At 35.2% G+C, this 26885-nt stretch overlaps 1 protein-coding gene across 6 annotated transcripts in view; it reads left to right on the forward strand.

The window, feature by feature from the left end:
• MYPN (myopalladin) overlaps nt 1-26885 on the forward strand; it is a 110199-nt gene that overhangs the window by 12128 nt on the left and 71186 nt on the right. The window contains exons 1-3 of one of the 6 annotated variants that reach the window (XM_072823301.1): nt 1701-1795; nt 5169-5459; nt 15755-16657. The exons of 1 other annotated variant lie outside the window; for it this stretch is intronic. In XM_072823301.1, the coding sequence (XP_072679402.1) occupies nt 15756-16657 (902 nt within the window). In that variant the 5' untranslated portion in view covers nt 1701-1795; nt 5169-5459; nt 15755. Of the gene's footprint in view, nt 1-1685; nt 1796-5117; nt 5460-15754; nt 16658-26885 lie in introns of those variants that run through there. 4 more of the 6 variants (XM_072823300.1, XM_072823303.1, XM_072823302.1 and 1 more) reach the window with 4 other exon arrangements.

The following is a 26885-nucleotide window of genomic DNA, read 5'->3' on the forward strand; positions in this document are numbered from 1 at the left end:
TGCTCTGAGTATAAAATAAGAGTTAACTTAGGGTACCCCTGGCTTAGAGTACGCTTGGAAGAAATGCTAATTCCCATTTCCTTTCTTTCACATCATTAGTGTTAATGCGATTATCTGGGTCATGCATAAGAACACTGAACTTTGTTTTTGGCTTTCTGAGATGTCGGTGCTACCCAAAAATAGAATCTGAGTGGAATCACCCAGAGCCTGCATACTGGCATTTAAGATATTCAGTGCTAACATTAAAAAGAGAGAATATTTCAACTGTTGTTTTCCTATCCCTAACTTGCAAAATGTTTATTGACCCATATCGAAGTGCTGAGAAGTAACACCAGAGCATTTAAATTTACATTCAAAAGAGCAAAACTCTTAAATTGTCTCAGCAAAATGACTACCATAAATAGAAACCAAAACATAGGTCTGTCAAAGCATTCAGACTCTCTTCTAATGCCCTACCTTTCAGCATTAATACTCAATGCTTCGTTGTACCTATCAATTCATGTTCTCAGCTAAAATATTGCCGATAGAGTGTATCTGAAAGCATTTGCCTTTTTTCCTTCTGTATTTTCTCTTCTTTTGTTTGTTGAGTCATCCAAAAAAACTTCAGAGTTGGTTCCAGTCAGAAAAATTATAAACTTAAAATTCTATGTAACATTCCTCTAAAATACTTACTAAAAGAGAATATGTTTTTTGTTCATTTTAATCCTTATTTTTTCACAAATACCTTAGAAATGTCACCATTTAAATATCTGAAGTGGTTATGAGCATAGACATAAGAGTTAACCTTATGTTTCATCCTGGCTCAGTCACTCACTTGTGTGACATTGGACAAATTTTTGACCTCTAAACCTCAAGTTTTCATCTGTAGAATTCAAACAGTACCTACTTCATAGACTGTTGGAGGAACAGGGAAATAAAGCACAATATTCATAAAGAGGTTAGCTTACTACCTAGCACACAGCTAGGAATATTAACTTATTTCTACTGAGATGATGTGTGCTATATGTGTGTTAATACATGTGTGTTATGTGTCTGTTAATATAATGTGGTGTGAGAAGGGAATCAATTGTACACCTCAGGATTACATACTCGATACCAATTGTTTTGAATTTCTTCAGTAACATAGTATTAATCACAGATGCTCTTTTTTAAAATTCTGGGAAGCAGATTTTCTTATTGGAAATAATACTTTCTAAAAAATATATACGTTGATATGTTCTCCATATCAAAAGCACAAGTAAAGAAAGTCATATTGTATTTTCATGGAAACCACACTGCAAAGCTTTAATCTAATTACCCTAAAATTGGAGGAGTACACATTATTATTATAATAATTAATTGTGTTCCCATATTGACTTTAATAAATGTATTAACCATATTCTTAGTTTTGTATCAAATAAAAGCATTTACACATGTCATACGCAACCTGTGTATATATATTTTGCCCATATTTATGCTTTATTCTTTAAAATTCCTTCCTTATTGTCCTTTTCATCTAAGGAAAGACCAAGAAAGTCTATTTCCTTAGTCATCTTAGTCATTATCCGCCCCCACCATCCCTCCAGGCTAAGAACATTGTGCAGACTGAGTTATTAAAGTTGATCTGAAAGAGCAATCTGTTCTAAATGACTGTCCCTGGATCCACCACGGAACCCTGTAAATACCCTTCATTACTCTGGCGGGGTAGTATCACATTACCTTCATGATACTTCTGTGGCTGACACAAGTTAGGCAGTGAGATTTGGACTTTGGATGATCCTGGTTGATTGATATAGGAATGGTGCTTCTCCTCCAGGTAACCACAAATTTACTTCTCAGGATAATGTTTTAAAATAGGTATTCTGTTTATAGCTTCAAAAAATGTTTTTAGTTTTTAAAACTAAGGCTTTGGACTTAGAGCTTTTTTAATGTTTTTGGTTTTGGTTTTAGTTTTAGGTAAGCATTTTCAATACCGTTTAGATGAAAAAGAAGTTTCTTAAGAATTTAATTGTATTCCTCAATAACATTGTATCATGGAGTTTGTATAAGACCCTCTATAATCCACCATATATATATCGTTTGGGATCGTTTTTCTTTGATTGAGTATTTTTCTCATAAACAAAAGTTAGGAAATACATGTCTCTGTTCTTTAAAAATAAGATACAGAGGGGGTTTTGTTCTCATCTGATACTAGAGGGGAGTAAGTCAATACAAACCTATGAACTTTAAGCAAAATTTTTTGAAAGTTTGGTATATATGAGCAATTTCTTTTAAAGAATTAAAATCTATAGCAATATGAAAAAATAGGAAATATAAAATTTTACATGAATCTACTAGCACAGAATTCTTGCATTCTTCTCCAAGTGAAGACTTCCTCTGTCATAGATATTTAGGTTCCTTGGTATTCCTGTGGATCATCCCAGTGTGAGTAAATTGTTTCTGTAGCTGAGTGACTGAATTAAGAAAACAGCTGAAGGCAAGCTCAGGATCATGTTCAAACCACAATAAACACATGTGTTGGATGAGCCACTCAACTTTATGGGGAAGGCTTAAGACATGTAACCTTGTGTTTATTTGTCATTTATGAAATTTCTTTTTAATTATGTTGGAATATTTTTTAAAGTTTTAAAAATTAATTTTTGTATCAATAAACTCTGGTAAAATTTGAACTAGTAAGTGTGTGGTACAATGTTTATATAAGTACTACAATGATATTCAAGATAGAGGCTGTAAAAAAAAAGATAGAGGCTGTGTTACTTGGAAGAAAAAAACTAATTTTATTTTATTTTATCTTTTAAAAGATTTTTAGATTAATTAATTAATCATTCATTCATTCATGAGAGACACACAGAGAGAGGCAGAGACATAGGCAGAGGGAGAGGGAAAAGCAGGCTCCTTGCAGGGGGCCTGATGTGGGACTCGATTTCCGGACCCGGGATCACACCTTGAGCCGAAGGCAGATGCTCAACCACTGAACCACCCAGACATCCCGAAAAAACTAATTTAAAAATACCAGAATATAGAACACAAATTTGATGTATTGTAAGCAAGGTATTCACAATTGCTGAATATTATTTATTTTAAATATTTACATGCAGCTTTTTTTTCAGTGTTCAAAGAATTTTGTACACTGTCTTATCATGGCATAGTTTATATGGAAGTAGAAATGTGTTCATTTACAATATGTGCACACATTTCCCTTTGGAAGGTCAAATTGTAATACACCTATTTTTACCTGAAATAGAAGTTGCACTTTTCCACATCCCTAAAGAAGACCTAGCAGCAGTTATATTAGTTAGGTCTCAAGTTAGGTCTTAGTTAGGTCTCTATCTGAGTGGAATGGGAGGGAGTTTATTTATTTATTTATTTATTTATTTATTTATTTATTTAGAAAAGGGGAGAAAAGTTTTTTTTTTTCCCTCTTTTCTTTTAAGATTTTAAAATTTAGATAAGAGTTTCGGGGGAGGGGGGAGAGAGAATCTCAAGCAGACTCCCCACTGAGCACTGATCCTAGTGCAAGGCTAGATTCCACAATCACAAGATTATGACCTGAGCTGAAATCAAGAGTCTGGTGCTTAACTGACTGAGCCACCCAGGCACCCCAAAATCTTATCTTTAAATAAGAAATTGTAGGAGCATCCACATAAATAGAAAATGCAGAAATACAATTAAGTAGTCTTGAGGTTGGTATCAGCACAGGATTAGGTAAGAGACCAAAGGAATCTGTCATTAAAGATCTGGACTACAACGTTTCAGGATCCCTGGGTGGTGCAGTGGTTTAGCGCCTGCCTTTGGCCCAGGGCACGATCCTGGAGACCCGGGATCGAATCCCACGTCGGGCTCCTGGTGCATGGAGCCTGCTTTTCCCTCTGCCTGTGTCTCTGCCTCACTCTCTCTCTCTCTGTGTGACTATCATAAATAAATAAAAATTTTTAAAAAATTAAAAAAAAAAAAAGATCTGGACTATTGTGGTAATAAAAACAGCCTGCCTGCATAATTCAGTTCTTTTTATACCTTTTCTCCTCCTCAGTAATACTACTTTTAACCTGAGTTATTGAAAAGTTTTCCTCAATTTTTTTCACTCTGCTTGTGTGAATAGAACTCTATAAAAAAGTAGTGAAATCTCTGATGTGATCACAATAAACAAATTTTATATCTATTCAATATACAATAGGTGGTCTCAAAATGACTGATTTGGGTAAAAAGATCTCTTGGTGAATTCCATAAGGTAAAGAATTTTGGTATATTTTAGGTACTGCTTTATACCTAGTACCGGGCACATAGTAGGCATTAGGTAAATATTTGTTGAATGAATGAATGGGAAGAATTCCTACAAACTGTTGAGTGATTTAATTAAGAATCTAGATGTAAACTAAAAATTTCATGCTATCCAAATCTAAGAATGATCCTTTTAAATAATAACCTGTGACATTTACCTAAATTTTCAAAACCCAGGCTTCTGCCAAGATTTAATGATGTTACAGCACACTTAATCTGTACCAAGCAATGGAATTAACTTCTTTTTCCCCAAATTTCATTCTGAAAATGTATGAAATTAATATCAAAAAACCTATACTTTGACAAAGGAGTTTTTTGAGCAGATGTTGGTTTGGTTAAGCATTCTTTTTTATTGATTGGTAATGCTTGTGAGAGAAGACATCTTAGCATAGACCTTTTCAAGCAATATACAAAAATGTTATTCCAGACTAATACTGGGTTTACTCTCAGGCTGATGGTTTTTTCCTCTCCATTTTTTTTTGTTTGTTTTTGTGATCTCTAATTAACACCTTTTAATGTTAAATATCTTCTCTACTTTTGCTTAGCTTTTGGATGAACAGTGAAAAAACTCTCCACTTTTAAATGTTAGGCCTCAGCTTTATATGGTTTCTCACAGCTTAATTTCCTAAAATGTATCTATCAGTGATTAAATGACAGTAAATTTTCATTAAAATTAAAGTTCCTAAAAATTAAAAATTTTGATGTATTCAAAAATAATGCCATTTTCTTTGACAGATGGAACATGGTGTCATGAAATTAGTTAGTATTAACTCCACACATAAATCAATAAAGAACTTAGGCCTCTAGCTAGAAGTGAAATTCTATAGGTAGAAAAACTGATTGACCCCCACCACCCATAGGTGCTGTCCTGCTGTGGAATCCCTTTGCTCAGTTTTCTCCTGTCCAATCAGGTGGAATGTTTCACAGGCACATGGTTTATACAGCTCAAAATAACTTGGGACCTGTGAGCTGACAAATGCTCTGGCTCCGGTGGTGACAGGTTGTCCAGCTTCTTACAGCCATCTTCACTGAAACTAAGGTTAACTCCTCACTCTCTATGGACGGCTGCTCTCAATTTCCAAGCGTGTGAAGAATTTTCTTTTTCTCCTGTGCTTTCATCTAAAAGTTCTCCTTGGATAATTATCATCACAGTGGATTGCCTGGGTTGGACATTCTCATCTGAGTCAACTAAAAAAAGAAAGGTAATATTCAGATTTAAGATCTCAAGTGTGTTTTGATAATGGGGCACTGACAATGGGAAAAAGGGATATTTCAGAGACCTAGTTACTGTTGTTTAGAGTGAAACCTAGGATAGCTTCCTAATTATGTATGATGGGACACAAAATTTTGTGAAAAATAAAGTTTTCTACATGTAAAGATTTTGGAGGGGATTATTGATGAGACAGAGATCAAAGCCTTCTTGGGTCCTAAGGAAAAATACCTCAACAGAGGAAGTTGTGTCATGTTACATACAACATTGGCATTTCCACAATTCACTTATTAAAATAATGGTTTTTGTATAGAGAATATGTGTGCAATGCCTATTTCCTTTTTAAAGGAAATCAAATCTAAAATAATATGACTATAGTTAAAGACTTCATTTAAATTTTTTTTTATCATGTAAAAGGATATGCTTGCTATATTTAGTGTTGGGAGATCTGCTCCCTGGATTAATGTACACAACAGCTGCAGAAAGTCTTGCTCAAAGGACATTGCTCTTTCTTTCTCCTTTCTCTCACACACACACACACACTCTCTCTCTCTCTTCAACTGCATCAGAAAGACACTTGACAGTCAGTGGCAAGTGTTTGGCCTGGTACACTGCACTATTAGCAGTAATTAGATGCACATCTTGAATTATATTTTAAAACCATATAAGCAAAGAAAAAGAGAACATGGATTAATCTGTATTTCCATTCCCCCAAAGTGAATATTACAGCAATGGTGCTAAGAAATTTTACTATTTTATCAACAGATTCTTACTCACACTTGTTAAAGACACTAGAATCAATCAGTTTGAAAGAAACAAAACACCTATCCAGTTTCCTTTCTGAAAAAAATATGGTTCAATTATTTTCACATTGATAATGACTAAATGAATTCTACAAACTCTAAATAAAGAACTTGTCACAACTTTTCAGTCTCTCCTTAATAATGACTCTTAAGTTCATATAAAATCCATAATCCTTTTCTAAGAAATTGAGAATGTCTATACTTAAAGCTATAATAAACATATTTTTAAACAAAAATTAAGATACGCTGTCTGACACATGATTTGAAAATAAAATGTTTAAAATCAAGGCCATTCCAGGAAATATGAAATATATGCACATTATACTTATTTTGTCAGTAGACAAAATTATAGCCATTACAGAATCTTATAATAACAGACTATGAAACAAACAGTTGGATACTATCCAAATTCTGGGAGTTTGTCTCTATTCCCACTTATAGAATATGGCAAATGCTATTGGAACTCATACTAATGTGTTAAAGCCCCAGTTCTATATATCTGTAATTTAGAATACAGGCTCTATTACATGTTTCTATTACAATGTACTTGGTCCATGCAGTGGAATAGACTCAGAACCACAATTCACGGACACCAAAAATTGAATGGGTTTTTAACCCAGGTTGGATTTTAGAATTCATAGAGATGGCTTTTCAAATTAACTTTTGAAGAAATGGAACAGATGACAAATCGCATTTTATGGTGAAAGGGCTTTATTTTTTTAAAAGATTTTATTTATTTATTCATAAGAGACACAGAGAGAAGCAGAAACATAGACAGAGGGAGAAGCAGGCTCCCTGGGGGTAGCCTGATGTGGGACTCAATTCCAGGACCCCGGGGTCACAACCTGAGCCAAAGACAGATGCTCATCCACTGAACCACCCAGGCGCCCCCATGAAGAGCTTTAATAATCTAAGGTGACAGCTAAAGTTTTCAACCATTAATTCCTTATATGTAATAGGAACAATGAACTCAGCTTGCTAACTTGAAAATACAAGACAAATGATCCTGCTAACCCCAGAATAATTACAGTAGTTTCCTTCATTGACATTGAGATTTGTCAAAGGCATTGCTTGTCATCTGGTGTCATTGCCTGTAACAAGACCAAAAAAAAAAAAAAAGAACAAATTAACTTTTTTCCTCTCTTAGGAGATATAGAAGAATCAAGCACCATGGAGATATTTTCTTAAATTTCTATGGTGCTTCATACTTGACAAAGAGCTTTTAGAACTGCTAGGGCATTGCACTTTTGCTTAAAGGGAACAACTCAAGTGCAGACAGAATAGTTTGTTTAAAAATTTAAGAGGATATATTCAGCAAATACATTTTTTTTTTGGTGGACATAAAAGCTTGTATGACTATTTACTTGCAGTCACCAGAGTTTGTAGAACTCATCTATAACCAGAGTCACCTTGACAAGCTCTGCACAGGCTGTGTGTTACATAGATCTCTACTTGGAGTCACAGTGCACTATACCCTGTGGGAGGGGTCCAGCACAGCCTTCTCACCAACAACCACATCTTCAGATCCTGGCCTCTTGGGGTACTTGCTCTTCTCTCAATCTAGCAAGCATGTTATGTCAATGTAATTTGGAAAGTTATCTTTTTCAAATCCTTCCTTCATCACCTAGAAAATTGACAGGCTGAAGAGGGATGAAAATGTTCTATTTTTATATATATATTTCTCTTATTTAAAATGAATCTTTGAGTTAATGAGATTGATAATGTTCTCTCATTTTTGATCTCCTGTTTAAGAGCTAAGTTGGTGAGATCTTGAGAGTAATATAAAACCTCATTTTTGTGACTACCACCAAACCCTTTGTAAAAGATCCTAGGTGCCTGCAGTCCTCTTGCTCACTTTTCAGGAGCCTTTCCACATGTTGTAGAGTTTACTTTTACATAATTTCTTAGCTGTCAAGGTTAAGTACTAACTTTGGGCTCTGACTTCAGTATCCTTTTCTCTAGCACTTTGCTACATGCTTATCCTGTTCTGTATTCAAAAGCATATGAAAGTATGTTTCATAGAAGCCAATCTCTTTTCTCCCACTCAAACTAAATCTTTACTTTCTTTCCCACCTTCCCACCTTTACCAATTCATTTAAAACAATAATCAGAGAATGGTTTACTCACCTTTGGCCTCTTACTTAAAAATATTTTCCTTCCTTAGCCTCTGTCCTTTAAGGAATGTCCCTAATGAAACAGATTTCTACTGTTTCTCTTGTGTATTAGCTCTGCTTTGCCACTTTAGTTTGACATTCTCTTCTAATGTGTACATTTGTCTGTATTTGTTTTTATCTGCTGTTTTTCCATATTGCCATTGACATGTTTCCATATATTTCATGTTTTTATTCTGATAATGCGACAGATACTAACTTATTAAATCACGAATGTCACTCACACCAAAAATACACTAGAAATAAAAGTAAGATAAGTGGGATCACTATAATAGTAAGGGGATGGAAACTGTAACAATGAAGGATTTATCTCGAAGTGCATCTATCTGCAGCCAAACTTTTAAAAGATGGTTTGCAGCCAACTCTCTAGGACTAGTTCCTATGTAATGGGATTTGGTTCTTGGCCCAGCAAGTTTCTCCAAAAGAACTAAGTTAGATACTTCTATTGTGTGGGACACCATGGGACAGAGAAGGCAAGACAAATAGGTCAATACCAGCATTAAAGAGAGGAAGTAAAACTTAATTTTGGTGATTCTTCCCCTAAAGAAAATTCTAGTTATAATAATTACACACCAGCAGAAAATTATTACTTTAAATTGCATAATGTTCTACATTGTTTAAAGTGCTTTCACAAACAAACCTATGAAGTAAGTGGGGCAGTTGTGCTCCTCCTCAGTTTAGAGATGAATTGCTTAAAGATGTCTTATCTTGTCCTATTCCAGCTCTCTAGATGAATAAGTATTAAATATTAAGCTATTTTTACACTTACGTAAAACCAGATTTGTTTTTTCATTTAAATATCTAATGATACTTCATAGCCAGAAAACTTCAGCATTTATGTTTGAGTCCAAATTACTTCATATTAGGTTTTGCCAATTCTCTGGTCAATACCCCAGTTTAAATATTCATATTATAACCCAAAGATGAATGTATTACCACATGATATTTCCAGCAAGGTTTTCTTAGAGCCTACAAAAGAGTAGTGCTCAGTTAACATGAGTTGAAAAATATGCCCAAAGGTATCAACATCAAGTTTTGTTATTATGAACCAGACCCTTAATTTTCAGCAAGTTCTCAGGGCAGATCCTCTCTCCAGGAGAAATCTTAGGGGAGAAAATAGAGCTATTCAGCAAAGTAAAGAACATTCAATAAACCTTCTATGTCACCAAATTAGTTTATATGATTTACTAAAGTCTGTCTTGATTATTGATGCCACATTAACTGTTTCATTTCCAACCTAGGACAATTTCAACTTCACCATGGTTTGTTTCCAAGAACAATTATTCATTCTTATTTTTTGAAAGTGGCATTAAATCTGTTTCAGTTTTGTAAGAAGCTGAAAAAAGGAAACAAAGTCCAATGTCACTCTGAACACCTCAGATGAAACGTCCAAGAGAATTCTTAATTTCCTTTCCTGAAACCTGCTTGTCCAAGTAAATAATTCCACCACTCACCTAGTTGCTTGGGCCCTAAATAATGGAGTCACCATTGGCTTTGCTCTTTTTCTCATATGTTTCAGTCCATTAATAATTTATACTGGCTCTACTTTTTTAAAAAAATACCTCCAATCTGATCATTTCTCACCATGTCACTGGTACCGTTCATTGATCCAAGCCACCATCATCTCTTGCATAGCATATTGCAATAGTCTCCTAGCTGATGTGCTTGTCTCACACTTGCTCCCTTCAACTTGATTCCTTGCATAGCAGCCACAATTAAATGTTTTCAAATCTATGTCATCTGGTTCTCAGAACTATAAAATGCTTTCCCATTTAAATATGTAATAAGATTCGAAGTCCTTCCCATGGTCTGCAAGGCCTCACATGATCTTGGTACTTTTGTGACTCCTTTTTCTTCTACTCTTCTTTTTCATTCACCTCTTGGCACACTGGGCTTGGCTTAAACACAGCAAACATTTACTTCTCTTCACCTTGACACTTCTCAGAAACATTCTTCTCTCCCCAACATGGTTATATAGCTAACTTCTCCACTACATTAGAAGATATGCCTGATCTTCTTAGCTAAAATAGCATACCTTCCTCTCTCCCCCTTCATTCTCTATTCCCTTGCCTTACTTATTTTTCTTCTAAACATTTGTCTTAAAAAAATAAAATAAAATAAAATAAACATTTGTCTTCTCCACTAGAATGTCCAACTTCATGAGGGTAGGGACTTTGTCATTTGTTTACTGCTGAATCCATAGCACCTAGAATGGTGCCTGGTACATAGTAGATGCTCAGTAGATATTTATCGAATGAATAAATGAAAGCTAAATTATCCATAACAGCATTTGGGCTTTTTAAAAGTATAAATTTTAAAATTAAAAAAAAAAAAAGGGGATCCCTGGGTGGCGCAGCGGTTTGGCGCCTGCCTTTGGCCCAGAGAGCAATCCTGGAGACCCAGGATCGAATCCCACATCGGGCTTCCGGTGCATGGAGCCTGCTTCTCCCTCTGCCTGTGTCTCTGCCTCTCTCTCTTTCTCTCTCTGTGACTATCATAAATAAATAAAAATAAAAAAAAAATAAAAAAAATAAAAGTATAAATTTTTTTGGTAAACAGATAGTTTTTACATTAATGCTTGAAAGGGAAAATGTTACATTTTCTTATTTCCTATTGTAAGTGATATTTATCAGCTTAACAATTTATATGTACGTTTTCATCTGAGAACCATCTGAAACAAAATTGTTGTTATCCCATTTGAAGGATGAGAATAATTGAGATTCAAATGCCTTAAATGAATTGCTCAAGATAACACAGTTAATTAGTGTTGGAGTTAGGATTCAGATCCAGGTTTCTGATTATGTTCTTTGACACATATGTTCCATATGTTCTTTGATACTTCTGGTATAAAAAGAAGGAATAATTCCAAAAATAAATTTTCTTTTGGAAGTCACCTTGAAGTTATTACTGCTTTTACCAGCTGATATTTTTCTTTATGTCTATAAATTTTCTTTGTAAATATGATTTCTGTTTATCTGTCTTACTTTATCTTGCAATTAAAATAAAAGATAAGCAACAATAGGTTTAGCAGGAAATTCTAATGAACAAAAGAATTCAATAGATATTTATTGATCACTTTCTATGTGCTATATGTGCACAGAGATGATGGTATACAAAAACAAAGTGAGGGATACAGAAAAGTAAATAGGCAAATTTAATATATTGTGATAAGTGCTTTGTTTGGGGAGCACACTGCAGAGGTACCCAACCCAGAACAAAGAAGAAATTCCACAGTGATGTCTCAGTTAAGAACTGAAGACCATGTAGAACTTGGCCCAGTAAGGTAGGGAAGGGAGGTGGGGACAGGGAGCAGCCTAAGTAAAGAAAATACATAGAAAGACCTGCAGGCAGCACAGTTCATTCATGAGACTACATGTATTTCAATAGAAGATAGATGGTGCTGAATGAACTACAAATCTAGAGTTCAGTTGCTCTTCAACCACTTTACTAGTTCTACTTCCATTTTTTATAGTATGTCAGTATAATTGTTATATAATAATAATAATAGTAACTATTATTTATTGAGCATTTACTAAATGCCAAGAGCATTTAATCATCACTTCAACCTATGAGATGGCTAGTGTTATTATTCCTTATAGAGGTTAAGTGACTTTGTTGAATTTATTGAGTCAGAAAGTGTCAGAACTGGGTTCTGAACCACATCTATCTAACTTCCAAATTTTAGATAATAAATACACTACATTAAAGAACATTAAATGAATTAATTAAACATTAATTAAATTAAAACCTTAAAGCAATTCTTTATTTTGAATACTTGAAAGTATTATCATAATAATTTCTTTTTTTTTTAATTTTTATTTATTTATGATAGTCACAGAGAGAGAGAGAGAGAGAGAGAGGCAGAGGGAGAAGCAGGCTCCATGCACCGGGAGCCCGACGTGGGACTCGATCCCGAATCTCCAGGATCGCGCCCTGGGCCAAAGGCAGGCGCTAAACCGCTGCGCCACCCAGGGATCCCCCTCATAATAATTTCTTATGATCAGGAACACATTTACACCTCAATTGGCTTCAGAACAGGTATAGGTATACATTTACACCTCAATTGGCCTCTTTTCTTTAAAAAAGAAAAAGATTGGTTACAGAGAGCAGTGATTACTTTTTATAAGTATTTTCTTTCTTATTTCCACCGTAAATATAAAGTTCTTAAAAGTTTTTCAACATTAACATCACCTTTGCTTAAATATTGTTTTTCACTAGCATCGTTTGAGTGTCCATTGACAGGGGCTGGCCCTGTTTTATGGGCTTTGCATTCATGATGTTATTAATCCTCAGTCCCCTAGAAATTAGATATTATCCATGTTTTACAGATGAGGAATCCAAAGCTCAGAAAAGTAAATAATTTCCTCAAAGTCACTTGACTGCTAAGTGTTCATGAAACCAGAATCTGAAAACCAACCTGATTCCAAGGTCAATTCTCATTCCATGTTGCTGTGAGATAAAAGCCATCTTAGAATACAAAATTAGAGATGAAGTTACATTAAAATACAATATACAGTAATGTTCAACTAATAGAGAATGATACTGATTTATAAACTATTTAATTTTCCCCTTTACATTTAAATACAGTTGGCCCTTGAACAACATAGGTTTGAACAGTGTGTGGGTCCACTTATACATGGATTGTTTTAGATTTTTAAAAAATACAGTACAGTGCTGTAATGCATTTTCTCTTCTTTATGATTTTTTAAAGGTTTTATTTATTTATTCATGAGAGACACAGAGAGAGGGGCAGAGACACAGGCAGAGGGAGAAGCAGGCTCCATGTAGGGAGCCGGATGTGGGACTTGATCCTGGGTCTCCAGGACCACGCCAAGGACTGGTGGCGCTACACCGCTGAGCCACGGGGGCTGCCCTATTAATTGCATTTTAAAATAGCAATTTGCACCTTATACATATCTTCCAACTCTTCTCTTATATAGTAAATGCACAATGAGACAAATTTTCAATTGATATATCAATTACACTTTCATATACTATTTTGTATATCATTTATAGTCCTACCAAGTTTAAAATAACCAGATAGCTTTATTTAGTATAATTTAATTAACTAATTTCTTATTGAATGTAGTTCTAATTTTTTAGTACTATCATCTTTGTGATGAATATCTTTGTAAATAAATCTTTGTACTCATCCAACACCTTATCATTTTTAATTTATCTTTAAGGCACAATAGATTTCACCCAACAAATGACTCCAGTAGTGGCAATTTCAGGCTGTAACTAGCATATGGGATAATATTTGGCTGTAGGTGATCCTTTTAGCCATTTCTAATTGCTCTCTCAAGGTGACTGCTTATATTGACAATTTAGAGGTTAGTTTTGGGTAGCTCTCTAAAAATTTGAGAAGTTCCTAGGAAGCTTTCTATATGATGTAAGTGAGGCTGTCATATAAGCGAAAGGAACGAACTGAAACAAAAGTTTGTCATAGAATCATAAAACTTAAAAATATTTAGATTACTTTCTTCTCCATCTTTCCAGCACAAGGCCTAGCACATAGTAGCCAAGAATGGCAAATGGTCTTCATCTCTATTACCATCTCTGATTGATTGGTGGTTACTGAAGGAGTAATGTTAAGAAAGTCAAGATCCATGGGAAGAACACTGTATACTGTTAGCTATGTCTTTTAAGAAAAGACAGAAGTTAACAGCCTACAGGTCACAAGTTTGCCATCCCTCTAATAAATTTGTGATTAAATAAATGATAAAATGTTAATAATATAAAATTGCTTTGTATTACCAAACTCTCTAGTCCAGGGGCTTTGAACTAAAGTTACTGTAGTATTTCTTAATGTTTTAAAAATCATTTATTTTTTGAATCAGTAATATCTTGGTACAATTAACACTCTAAAGTCAGGAAAGGTACACAGTGAATTACAGTATAGGATGTCCTTTCTTGAGCCTCATTTCCCTATCTCCTATGTCCCCTCTTCACCAATGTTAACATAAGAGATTTTTTAAAATCTAGGCTCTAACTCATATATTTGTAGAAATTAAATTAATTATACCTGATTTGAAAAGGCTAAATCACTATACGTTTCAAGAACAGATTGAACTTATAAACAACATTGAATTTAAACAACTTGTCTCTAGTCAAAAAACAAAAGCATTACTTATTTTCATGGACTGGATTAAACTGATGTTTTCAGTTACTAAGATTATGTTGTCAGTATCTTTTTCTTCTGTTTCAAAGAATTTAGTCATTAGTTTAACAATTATTTATTGGGATCAAAGTCCTTGCATTGGTGGTAGTTATATTCTAATGGGAGGGAAATCACAAGCTTCTCAAAATGCACACCCCAGATATTTCTCATGGACATAAGTGGTACTGAGAAAACTAAACTGAGTAAAAAGGGTAGGCTGAAAGGAGATTGCCTTCTTATGTTGGGCCCTAAAGAAGGAACCACCACGGAGAGAATAGATGGCTGGATAATTGAAGGAAGATGAGAAGTAAGTCACACAGCATTGTCAGAAAAAGCACTCCAGACACAGGTAATGACAAGTGCAAATGTTCTGAGGCATTTCAGATGTGACTTGAGAATATTTCAGAAAGGGCAGCCCCGGTGGCTCAGCGGTTTGGCGCCACCTTCAGCCCAGGTGTGATCCTGGAGACCCCGATCAAGTTCCGCCCCGATCGAGTCCCACGTCGAGCTTCCTGCATGGAGCCTGCTTTTCCCTCTGCCTCTCTCTCGCATTCTCTCTCTCTCTCTCTCTCTCATGAGTAAATAAATAAAATTAAAGAAATATATTTCAGAAATAATAAGAAACCAGTGTGGGTAAAACGGAATGAAAAAGTCTTGAAACAATAAGAGATAAAGTCAGTTTATGCAGGGCTTTTAGGAATGAAATGAAAAATTGCTGTTGTCATTATCTTTTAATTTCTATTATACTATTGCATTCAAGATGAAGAGGAGAGTACAGACAGCAAATCTCTGTGTATGAAAGATTTTCATAACTAAAAGGCCTTTACAGATATTATCAAAATTATGCTTAGAAATTTCATTTAATATCACTATAGTTACATTATAGCTTTCACTGTTGAACTTGTATTAAGAACTTAATAGAATGGTTATCATCCATGTTTTTATTTTATAGTTTAGGGCAATCTCATTCAGTTCCTCTTTATTTTACAATTTGGGGTTAATCTTTAAGTCTTTAATGTAAATTTTGTACAAGTATCAAAATTAGGCAATTTTTCAATTTCAAAATTTAAGTTCCTAAGAATCCATCATACTTATAGACTTGTTATTCTTTAGAAATGACCCAACTTTTGTTATTATTGTTATTTTGTGACAGTATGCAAGACGACAGCATAGAAGCTTCTACTTCCATATCTCAGCTTCTAAGAGAGAGCTATTTAGCAGAAACGAGGCATCGGGGAAACAATGAGAGGAGTCGAGCAGAACCTTCCTCCAACCCTTTCCACTTTGTCAATCCTTCTGGAGCTGCTGAGGGAGGAGGAGGCCAAGATGACCTTCCAGATCTTTCAGCTTTCCTGAGCCAAGAAGAATTAGATGAAAGTGTCAATCTGGCAAGATTGGCAATCAATCACGATCCTTTGGAGAAAGCAGATGAAGCTCAAGCTAGAAAACGTCTTTCATCTGATCAAATGAAACACTCACCTAAATCAAGTTTTGACCCAAACTTCTGTCAGGATAACTCTCGAGATCCTACCAGCTCTAAAGAGAGCCCCCAGGAGGCAAAAAGGCCACAGTATAGTTCGGAAACCCAGTCCAAAAAAGTATTCTTAAATAAGGCTGCTGATTTCATTGAAGAGCTGTCCTCCCTTTTCAAAGCCCATAGCTCCAAAAGGATTAGACCTCGTGCCTGCAAAAACCACAAGAGTAAACTGGAATCTCAAAACAAACTTATGCAGGAAAATAGCTCCAGTTTGTCAGATATCTCAGAAAGAAGAGAAAGATCTTCTGTTCCCATCCCTATCCCTGCAGATACTAGGGATAATGAAGTGAATCACGCCCTTGAAAGACAGGAAGCTAAGAGGCGCGAAGCTGAGCGGGCTGCCAGCGAGGCAGCTGGTGGAGACACCACCCCCGGGTCTTCCCCTTCATCTTTGTACTACGAAGAACCTCTGGGGCAACCTCCTCGGTTCACTCAAAAGTTACGGAGCAGAGAAGTTCCAGAAGGAACCAGAGTACAGTTGGATTGCATAGTGGTAGGAATCCCACCTCCTCAAGTAAGGTAAAAATGTCCCATTAGCAATGTTTGGTGATTGCTTTCCATCTACCCTGATCCTCCTAAGTTTATCTTTTAAGCATGTGGTTTCAAAAATTATATACTCCTTTTGGATGAAAAGTCCGAGTCTAACATAGCACTTCCGATAGGAATATAATAGTAGCCATATTATGCAATTAAAATTTTTTGAGTAGCCATATTTTTAAAAAGTAAAAAGAACCGGGTAAAATTGACTTTATAAATATGTATCATATTATCAATATATTATGATATTATCATTTCAACAGGTAATCAACATGGAAATTATTAGTAGATATCTGTTGTGACTTCTACAGTTATAACAACACATCTCAATTTGGCTGCTTAAATTTTCCTAGGAAATACTTAATCTGCATTTAGATTCCATAACATTTACACTTGAAAAAATAGCTTGACATACTCGAGTTGTTCCTTTCAAAATTTCCTAACAGTGGAATTATCAGTTTTAAAATTTAAGTTAATTAAAATTAAATATAATTCAAAATTCAGATCCTTGGTTGCACCAGTCACATTTCAGGTACCCAATACCAAATGTGGCCAGTGACTGTGGTATTGGACAGTGCAGGTCTACAGCCCGAAGCTTAAAAAAAAAGAAAGTATTTAGGATTTAGACTCAATGAATACCTGTGATATTTTTTCAGTTTTAAAGAAAGCCAAATGATAGAATAAAGACTAATAGAAAAAAGATAGAATAAGGTTGTAGTTAGGTAAGATCAGTTTAGAGATTCATTTTACATGCGTTGTATTTATTATGAGCTTAGTGATAACAGCTTAATGAATACTATTCTCCATAATGCTCAAGTCTTTGCCTAACAATGACTAATAAGTAGAGAGAATATTAATCTTTTAAGTGCTTATCAGTTAGCTTTTCTTTGAAGCAAATGAAGCTTAAGCTTCAGGGCTCCTCATTTACATAAACTATGCCAAATTTTGTGGTCTAATTTTATTTCATTTTTTAAAGGGGCCCTTCCACATTTATGAGCGCCAGGCCCAACAAACCTGGATCTGGCCTCAGCCCCAGGGTGACCTTTGCGAACTCTAATATTACAGTGTAAGAATATGTGAATAAAGTGCTTTAGTGTGTTGCTTTTGTAGAGAATTACTGGTATTTAGAGTCCTGTTACAGTCACTTTGCCTTCCCAACCATTTTTACTAGTAGAATATGACTTCATTACTATCTAACATTTACTCAAGGTGTAAACAGAGCTTTGTCTTTTTCTTACACAGTATTTATATCATGGGACAGTAATAGTATTAATAATAATGGTTTTATTTATATTTGCATATTGATTCAAGAGATTCTAGTCCAAAGACATATTTATATGTTGAATTTTGCTTTTCAAAGGCAACATAATACACTATTAAATAGTATTTCTACAATGGTATATATACTACTATCTAGTTACCCAAATGAACTCCTTGAGGGCAAGGGTTTTCCTTTGCAACTTGAGCACCTTTGTATCTGCTTTGTATCTTTCTAGCCCATAGTAGTCACTAAGAAATGTTTAGTAAACTAATGCATAAAGAAACAGGAAAACAAGAAACTTAATTTAGATTTAAATCAGGAGTGAGTCATTTGGCCTAAGACATGACCAAGGGTTGAAATTGTATGACACAGGGCAGTGCCTACCCTTCTATTCTAAGCATACCTGATGACATTCTCTAGAAGTCTAGTTGGTAATGCTGCTGAGACTTCACAGCACCATAATAGGAACCTCTCAGTGACTTCTGGTCAGTCTAAGTAAGCTGGTGAGCACTCAAGTTCTAGTACACACACAGCTTCCTTAGTTTAGTCCTGTCCAACCCACTAATCCTGAACATAGAATGGACCAAAAAATCCACAAAAACTAGACCAGATCATTCAAGACTGATTCTCCCCATTTCTGGACTGTGACAATCTCAGATACAAAAAAAGAATTCAGTGTTCCTATGAGAAAAATCAGCCAGGAAGAATTGTAAGATATCTATTCCCCCCAAAACAAAGTAATCTGGTGGTCACTCGAAAACTACTTAATCAACCAACTACAAATTTACAAATATAAAAATGAAAAAAGATGTACACAGCTCTATGTAGCAATACTAATTTTACCTGAAAGAATTTCCTTACTAGTAGAATTCATGCCTGTATCCCAACCACTGGTTTGGTGCCAGAAAATTCCTAGGTATTCACTAGTTTCTGAATGAATTAGTACTTAATTTCGTGATTGCAATCATATTGTGAAAAGTTTAGAATTTTCCAGGTAGACTATTAGCTGTGATTATTTTCCTAAGCCCAGAGTTTACATGACTCTAATTAACTGGACAGCAAATACATATTTAGCTTTTACTATGTGCTCTGCACTGTGACTATTGCAATGACAGAGACAATATAAGATGTGTCCCCACCCTCCAGGAGCTTATAATTCAATTAAAGAAATCATCCAAATTTCTATAGTACAAAACCGTAAGAACTATTGGGCTTCAGAGAAGGGTTGCAGGACTAGAAAGATCAAAGAAGGCTTCAAACATGTAGAGGGTGAAGGAGTGAGAGGATTTAAAAAGAAATCTACTCATTTATTCATGCATTTATTCATTCAACAAATACCTATTAAATTACTAAAATGACTCACTGGGAGTACAAAACAACTGTGAGCTATTAGAGGTCAGGGACCTTGTTTTGAAACCATGTCTAAAACTATTCTGAGAGGGTACCTCACAATCTAAAAGAGCAATCAAGCAGGCATGTAATCAAAACATTGCAATATTGTATGATAAGGGCTGTAACAGAAGTATATATAGAACACAACAGCATCTCAAAGAAAGATGTGATTATCTTGCCCAGAGGGCAGGATAAAGAAAGCATTCCCACAGGAGGTGCCTTTAGTTTGAGGAGACTAAGGGTGGAGTAGAAAGCAAGTGCAAAGGTCTAAAGACAAGTGTTTTCAAAGAACTGTGAGTACTTGGCTATGTGAAGAACATGGGTAATAGGTGAGCAAAGATGAGAGTAAAGATTGAAGAAGTAGGCAGAGGGATGGGTCCCTAACTTTAGCCCAGGTCAACTTAACATGTTTATATAAAGGCGCAGATGCTGGAAGAGTAATGTTTTTATATGACAGGGAGGAGACTGACCTAACCTGAAAAGACAGTAGAGCTAGATGATTTTGATGCCTTGAAAGCAAAGCAGAATGGTTCAGACTTGGTTGCAAAACCACCTGGAAACCATTTATAAGGTTGTGTCTAGGGAAGTACCAAGATGAAAAGGAGCATTTAAGTAGAATTAGTCTGAAAGAATGCATTAGACTTGAAAAGAATGGAACCAGTAGGCTATTTAGGAAGCTGCAGAAGATAATCCCAGGTGTCAGATGCTCCAATTGATTTGAATGGGAAGCAGTGGGAAAGCAGAGAAAAGATGGGAGTGAGCAAGATTTAGAAGAAAAGAAATCAAGCCAAACTTGATCACGGACTATCAGATAGGAGGGATGAGTAAAAAAGGTGACTCCACATGTTCGAAGTCAGGTACGTGAGAGAATATTGGGGTCAATAGTAAGGACTAAGAAAATGGGAGAAGTGGCTAATTTATGGTGGAGGGTGATGCTTTGAGTCTGAGAAGACCAAAAGATGATATTCAATAGGCAGTTGGACATACAGGACTGAAGGTCAAAGGAGAGGGTAGTGGAACTGGAGACATTCCAAGGAATGACCTGGACACTGGGAAATCTGGACACAATATCTCTCTAATTACAAAGGGACTATATATAAACAGGTAACACTTGGAACTAATTTCTACTAGTGCCAAACTGGAGTAGTGTTTTCCAATCTTCTTTTAGCAGTAACTTCTCCTCCCATCTTCCAGCAACCAATCTGTTACATGTTATCCCCACCCCCACCCCAAACACACACACATATTTTTTTAAGGATAAAATTAGAGCTTTTGAGACTGAAGAACCCCACCCCCACCCCAAACACACACACATATTTTTTTAAGGATAAAATTAGAGCTTTTGAGACTGAAGAACCTGTAACACTTAGGCATCCCCATAGAAGCTAGGAACACAGATTCTGATCCAGAGGCTACCTTAAAAATGCATTAAAATAATAATGAGACATTTTGGTTTTCCATGTAGGAATGCGACAGTCAATAAGAGAAATATCCTTTTGACTATTTTTTTTTCCTTTTGACTATTTTTGCAAGAAAATGTAATAAGCAGGGCAGCCCGGGTGGCTCAGCGGTTTAGCGCCGCCTTCAGCCAGGGGCGTGATCCTGGAGTTCAGGATCGAGTCCCGCGTGGGGCTCCCTGCATGGCGCCTACTTCTCCTTCTGCCTGTGTCTCTGCCCGCCCCCCCCCCCGTCTCTCACAAATAAATAAATAAAATCTAAAAAAAAAAAAGGAAAATCTAATAAGCATACCCAGCAACTAAAGACTGACCTTGTATCTGTGTGCCTGTCTGTGTAATCAATATTTTATCCATGTTTTGTGACTCAGTTTTAGCAAACTGAGAAATCGTTTTTGGTATATTTGTTGATTTCCAAGTTAATTGGGCAGAAATTGTTTTGTTTTGTAGAGGCGAGATCCTATATCACCGAAGGTAGCATTTTTAAAAAGCTTGTTAATTTTGGACATAGCTTCATTGAAAGAGTTGCCTTAGAAAATGAATTACATTCATGCATCACCCACACATGAAAGAGTATGCAGGAATTCACAGCAAATGGCCATGATCCCTTTTTGTATCCTGACTTCAAATTCTTTTCCTAGGAATGTACAGCTGGGTCACACTAAGTATGTTTGCTTATACACAACCTTCTGAAGCAGCACAAATTTACCCTTTATAGACATCAATGCCAGCTTTGGCTATTTCGTTTTGCTATTGTTACTTCTAGACATTGGCCTGCAAGTGATGTGCTCAGGAAATAAATTAGTTACAAAGACAAAGGGTATTTTATTTGTTTGTTTGTTTGTTTGTTTTTATAGATTTTATTTATTTATTCATGAGAGACATAGAGAGAGACAGGCACAGAGGCATAGGCAGAGGGAGAAGCCGGCTCCATCCAGGGAGCCTGACATGGGACTTGATCCCAGGTCTCCAGGATCCCACCCTGGGCTGAAGGCGGCGCTAACCACTGAGCCCCCGGGGCTGCCCCGACAAAGGGTATTTTAAAAGATACAGAGGAATTATAAAAATATTATTATAAATAGTTATAGATGATATATGGTGTCAAATATTATACAAATATTTTGAAATATTACATTATTTAGGGCATTTTTCATCTACCTTTTGGGAAAATCTAGATGCCTTCATTCATTCATTTATCCAATCAATAGGAGGGCCTACTATGTGCCATGTATTGTTATAGGCAGTAAGATTAAAGCAGAAAACCAGAAAAATTCCCTGCCATCATGGAGCTTAGGGTCTAGTAAGGAATGCAGACAATAAACAAAAATTCCCCAAATTATTACATAATTACAATTGTGATAAATGTGATAAAGGAGGGTGCAGATAATGAAGGCACCAAACCCTATAGATAGGCTGAGGAAGGTTTCCTTAAAAGACGGTATTTAAGCTGAGAAATGAAAGATCTCTAGGAGTTAGCCCAGCAAAGTTGGGCTTGGGGAAAGTGTTGTATGGTGAGGGAGCAGCAAATTGGAAGCTCTTAAGGCTGCAAGACCATTGTTGATTTTAAGGAATTGAAGGAACTGATGTTATCAGAACACAGAGTGAGGAGGAAACGGTTTGAGTAAGTCCAGAGAGGGGGTAGAGGCTACATTTGAGAGCCTCCTAGAATACACTACTCAAAGTGGGTTCCTGGTCAGCATCATCTGGGATCTTAGTGGATAGCAAATTTGCAGGTTCCACGTTATAGCTAGTGAATCAGGATCTCTGAAAGAGAGGCCCAGACATCTGTGGTTTAACAAACTGCTGTCTGCCTCTATGCTGAGAATTTTTGCAATTTCTTCGGAAACATCCTCTATGGAAGGGACCTTCCCCACACTCAGTTCCCTGACCTAGATGTTGAAATCTCCAGGTAACATTTTAGCACCTGCTTCTCAGTTCTCACTCCAACAGTACACTCCTCACACTCTTTCTGTTGGAGTCACCTCACCCTAGTAAGTGATTATTTGAGCTGAGATGTATTTTGAGGTGGAACACCAGGCTCACTTCTGCGAAGTCCACTTGGCCCATGGGAAAACCTATATCTTTAACCCATAAACATTGGAAATTTAGACTGCTACCATTGAAGCCCTCTCTCCTTGTCCTTCCCTCTTGGGCAATACTAAACATCCTTTCACCTTAAAAGGTTTTGAGGCAAGAATTGGGTATAAGCCTCTGTACCCCCACAGACTCCAGAGGCTAGAAGTCAGGCTCTCTAAGGGCTTCTTCTTCTTTTTTTTTTTTTTTTTTCTCTAAGGGCTTCTATAGAAGTCCCTGCCACTTACCTACCAACTTCTTTTCATCAGTATCTGGACTTCATATACACTCCCAAAGTGGACAAGGATCACCAAACTGAATTGTTTTGAATTATCTAAAGTATATTTTGAACAGATACTGAAGAATATATATAGATGTATGTGTGTGTGTTCATGAGATAAGAATAATAGCACAAACATCCGTGTGCCCACATTACCATTATTTTTAAGACTGCTGTCTTTCTAATCTTATCCCTTCCTCCCCTCTTAGAAGTAACCACTAACTCAAATCCTGTGTTTCCTCTTTAAGTTTTTCTTAACAGTTTTTCTTCATAGTTTTACAACATATTTTTATGTTCCTAAACAATGTTAGGTATGGAAGTATTTACAGGTGAAATGACACAAAATCTTGGACTTCTATTAAAATAAGTCAATGTGGGAAAAAGTAGAGAATATAAAAGATATACATTTGCCATTCGTTGATGATTTGTTGAAACTAAGTGATATGTGCATGGTGTTTCATTATATAGTGTCTTTGAATATGTTTGACAGTTTCTATTTAAAAAGTTCTTAAAAATAATATTAGTGAAATTTACATATTTAAAAATGTTTATATAACATTTTGGAATCATGGAATTCCAAAATCATGGAATCGTGGAATCATGATATATATATTCTTCTGCTGCTTGAATTTTTCCTCCAAAACCTATATCCATGGTGTTGCATGTAACTCTAATTTACCTCATTTTCATCACCATAGAGCATTTCACTGTAAGGCTAGAAGATTGTATGATCGATATACATTTGGGTTGTTTCCAGTTTTTTTCCTAATATGAACAATGTTATTATAAATGTTCTGATACATTCTCTTGGTACTTAAGTGTGTCAAACATGGAATTGCTGATGGAGTCTGTACAACTTCAACATTATAATAATACCAATTTTTTCCAAAGGAATTATTTCAATTTGCATTCCCACCTATATTATATAAGAGTTCTGGTTGTTCTTTATCATTGCCAATAAGGATATTATTATTATCAGACTTCTAAATGTTTGCCAATTGGATAGATATGAAGTGTTATCTTGTTGTGATTTTAATTTTCATTTCTATAGTTATTGATGAAGTAGACAATTCTAAAAAATATGTTTATTGACCATTCAGGGTTCACTTCTGTAAAGGGCTTCTTTACATCTTTCACTCACTTTTCTATCAATTTGTTTTTTTTCTTATTAATTTGTAAGACTAAAAAAAAAAGAAATTTGTAAGACTTCTAAAAATGTGATTAAGATACCAACCATATGACATATTGACATATATATTATGAAAATATCCTTTCCTGGTTTGATTTGCCTTCTTATCTCCTCTATGGTATCTTTAATAATTAGATATTTTTAACTTTAGCATAAAATTAATTTTTTTATGGTTTGGTTTTTATAGTACGTGTCCAGCTTAAGAAATTTTTCCTAACCTCAAAGTAAGATATTCTTATATATTGTCTTCTAAAAGTTTTATAATTTTGTCTTTCACATTTAGGTTTTTAATCCATTTAAAGTTGATTTTTGTGTATGGTGTAAAGCAGAGAATCCATTTCAATTATTTTTTGAATGGATAACCAATTGTTTCAGCTCCAGTTTATTGTAAAGGGTATTTCCTCCCACTGACCTATAATGCCAGCTCCATCTAAGTCAAAATTCCATAAACATGTGGATTTAGCTCTGGGCTTTCTATTCCTTTCCTGTCATTTATTTATTTCATTGCCATAGAGTTTTCATAATTCATATTTCTAGCTTTTTCCTTTTAAGGATTTTTAGTTCTTCTTGGTGTTTTCCTCTACAATATGCATTTTAGAACCATCTTGTCAAATACCATAAGAATTTTTTTAATTTATTAAGATTTGGGGGACTGCACTAAATCTGTAGGTCAATTTAGGGAGAATTTGACATCTTTAAAATATTGAGGCTTTGGGTCCCCTGGGTGGCTCTGTCGGTTATGCTTCTGACTCTTGATTTCAGTTCAGGTCATGATCTCAGGGTTGTGAGATCCAGCCCCACATTGGGCTCTGCACTTGCTAGGGAGTTGACCTGAGATTCTCTCTTTACCTCTCCCTTTGCCTCTTTGCCCTCTCATTCTCTCTCTCTCTCTCTCAAAATAAATAAATAGATCTTTTTAAAAACTAAAATAGGGCAAACCGGGTAGCTCAGGGGTTTAGCGCCGCCTTCAGCCCAGGGTGTGATCCTGGAGACCCTGGATCGAGTCCCGCCCCAGATGGAGTCCCACGTCAGGCTCCCTGCATGGAGACTGCCTGTGTCTCTGCCTCTCTCTCTCTCTGTCTCTCATGAATAAATAAATAAAATCTTAAAAAAAAAAAAACTAAAATAATATATTGATGTTTCATATTCAGGGTCATACTATATTTCCCCATCTATTTAGATTACCTAAGTAATAAGCCTCAATAATTTTTTCTGAGTCTTAACAAATCTTTAGCTAGATTTATCCATAAGTACCTCATTTTCATACTATATAGATGATAGCTTTTTTAAAAAATTGCTTCTATGTTTGTTATATAGAGAAATGCAATCAACTGTTGTATATTGGCTTTTCTAACCAACAACCTTGCTACATTCTAGAGATTTTCTATAATTTGGGAGCAGCATTCTTCCTTTCTGGTCCTGTATCTTATATTTCATTTTCTTGGCTTATTGAACTGGCTAAGCCCTCCAGTACAATGTTGAAAAGAAATAATGACACTAGGTATTCTAGTCTTGTTTATCTTAAAGGCAATACTTTCCATTTTTCACCCTGACATAAGATTTTGTTGTAGGTTTCTTTTAGGAAGAGTAAGACTTTTTTTTAAATCCTGAGTGGATGTGGAATTTTATAAAACATTTTTCTGCATCTATTGAAATCATTATATGATTTTCCCTTTATTCCTTGATATGGTAAAGAATATTTATTTTATTTATTTTATAATGTTAAGGCAAATTTGATTTCTTGGAATAAACAAAATCAACACCATCAAAGTGGTTCCAAATTGAATGAATAGAAAAATTTATTCTGAAAGAAAGATTAACATAGTAAACAGAAGAAAAGAAAAAAAATTATACTTTAAAATATACAATATTGCAAAGATTCGAGTACGTTTTATCAACAAAAGTAAAAAATTTAGTATGCTCATTTGTTTATTCATTCAATAAAAATTCGTTCAGCACTCACTGTGCAACAGGAACTATTCCAGGCACTTGAAATTCATTAGTAGATAAAGCAAAGTTTCCTGTCATATTCTATTTTAGTTGTGATGAAGGAAATAGATGATACACAGTAAATTTAATAAAAAAGTAAAATTATGTAGTAATTTAGTAACAAGTACTATCAGAAAAAGCAAAGGTAAGAATTCCAGAAGGAAACAATAAAAAGTTTCCAATCAGCCCTACCCTACTCCTTTAAAAATTATCTTAGGGATCATTTTCATTTTCACTTTATTAATCCTCACTTTTATTATTAAAATTGGCTAGGTCTTGGTATCTTGGTATTTACCAAGTGCTTACTTATGTTTTTCTTAAGTTACCAATAAGTTTCCATCTGGAAGAACTCAGTAAATTTTAATAAAATTTCAAACATAGGCATATCCTCCCCCTTGTACTCCCACAGCCCTGTGATCGAAATACATCCTGGTCATGAACACTTGAGTTTGTTAACTCAGTAGCAAACAGGATGTACAAAACACCAAATTGTGTTGCAAAAACCAACATAAGTTTGAGTTTTATTAAAAAAATGCCTACTATTATCTTATTGTTCCATATAATCCAGAGTC

This window comes from Canis lupus, chromosome 4 (genome assembly GCF_048164855.1).
Source record: "Canis lupus baileyi chromosome 4, mCanLup2.hap1, whole genome shotgun sequence".
NCBI classification, from domain to species: domain Eukaryota; kingdom Metazoa; phylum Chordata; class Mammalia; order Carnivora; family Canidae; genus Canis; species Canis lupus.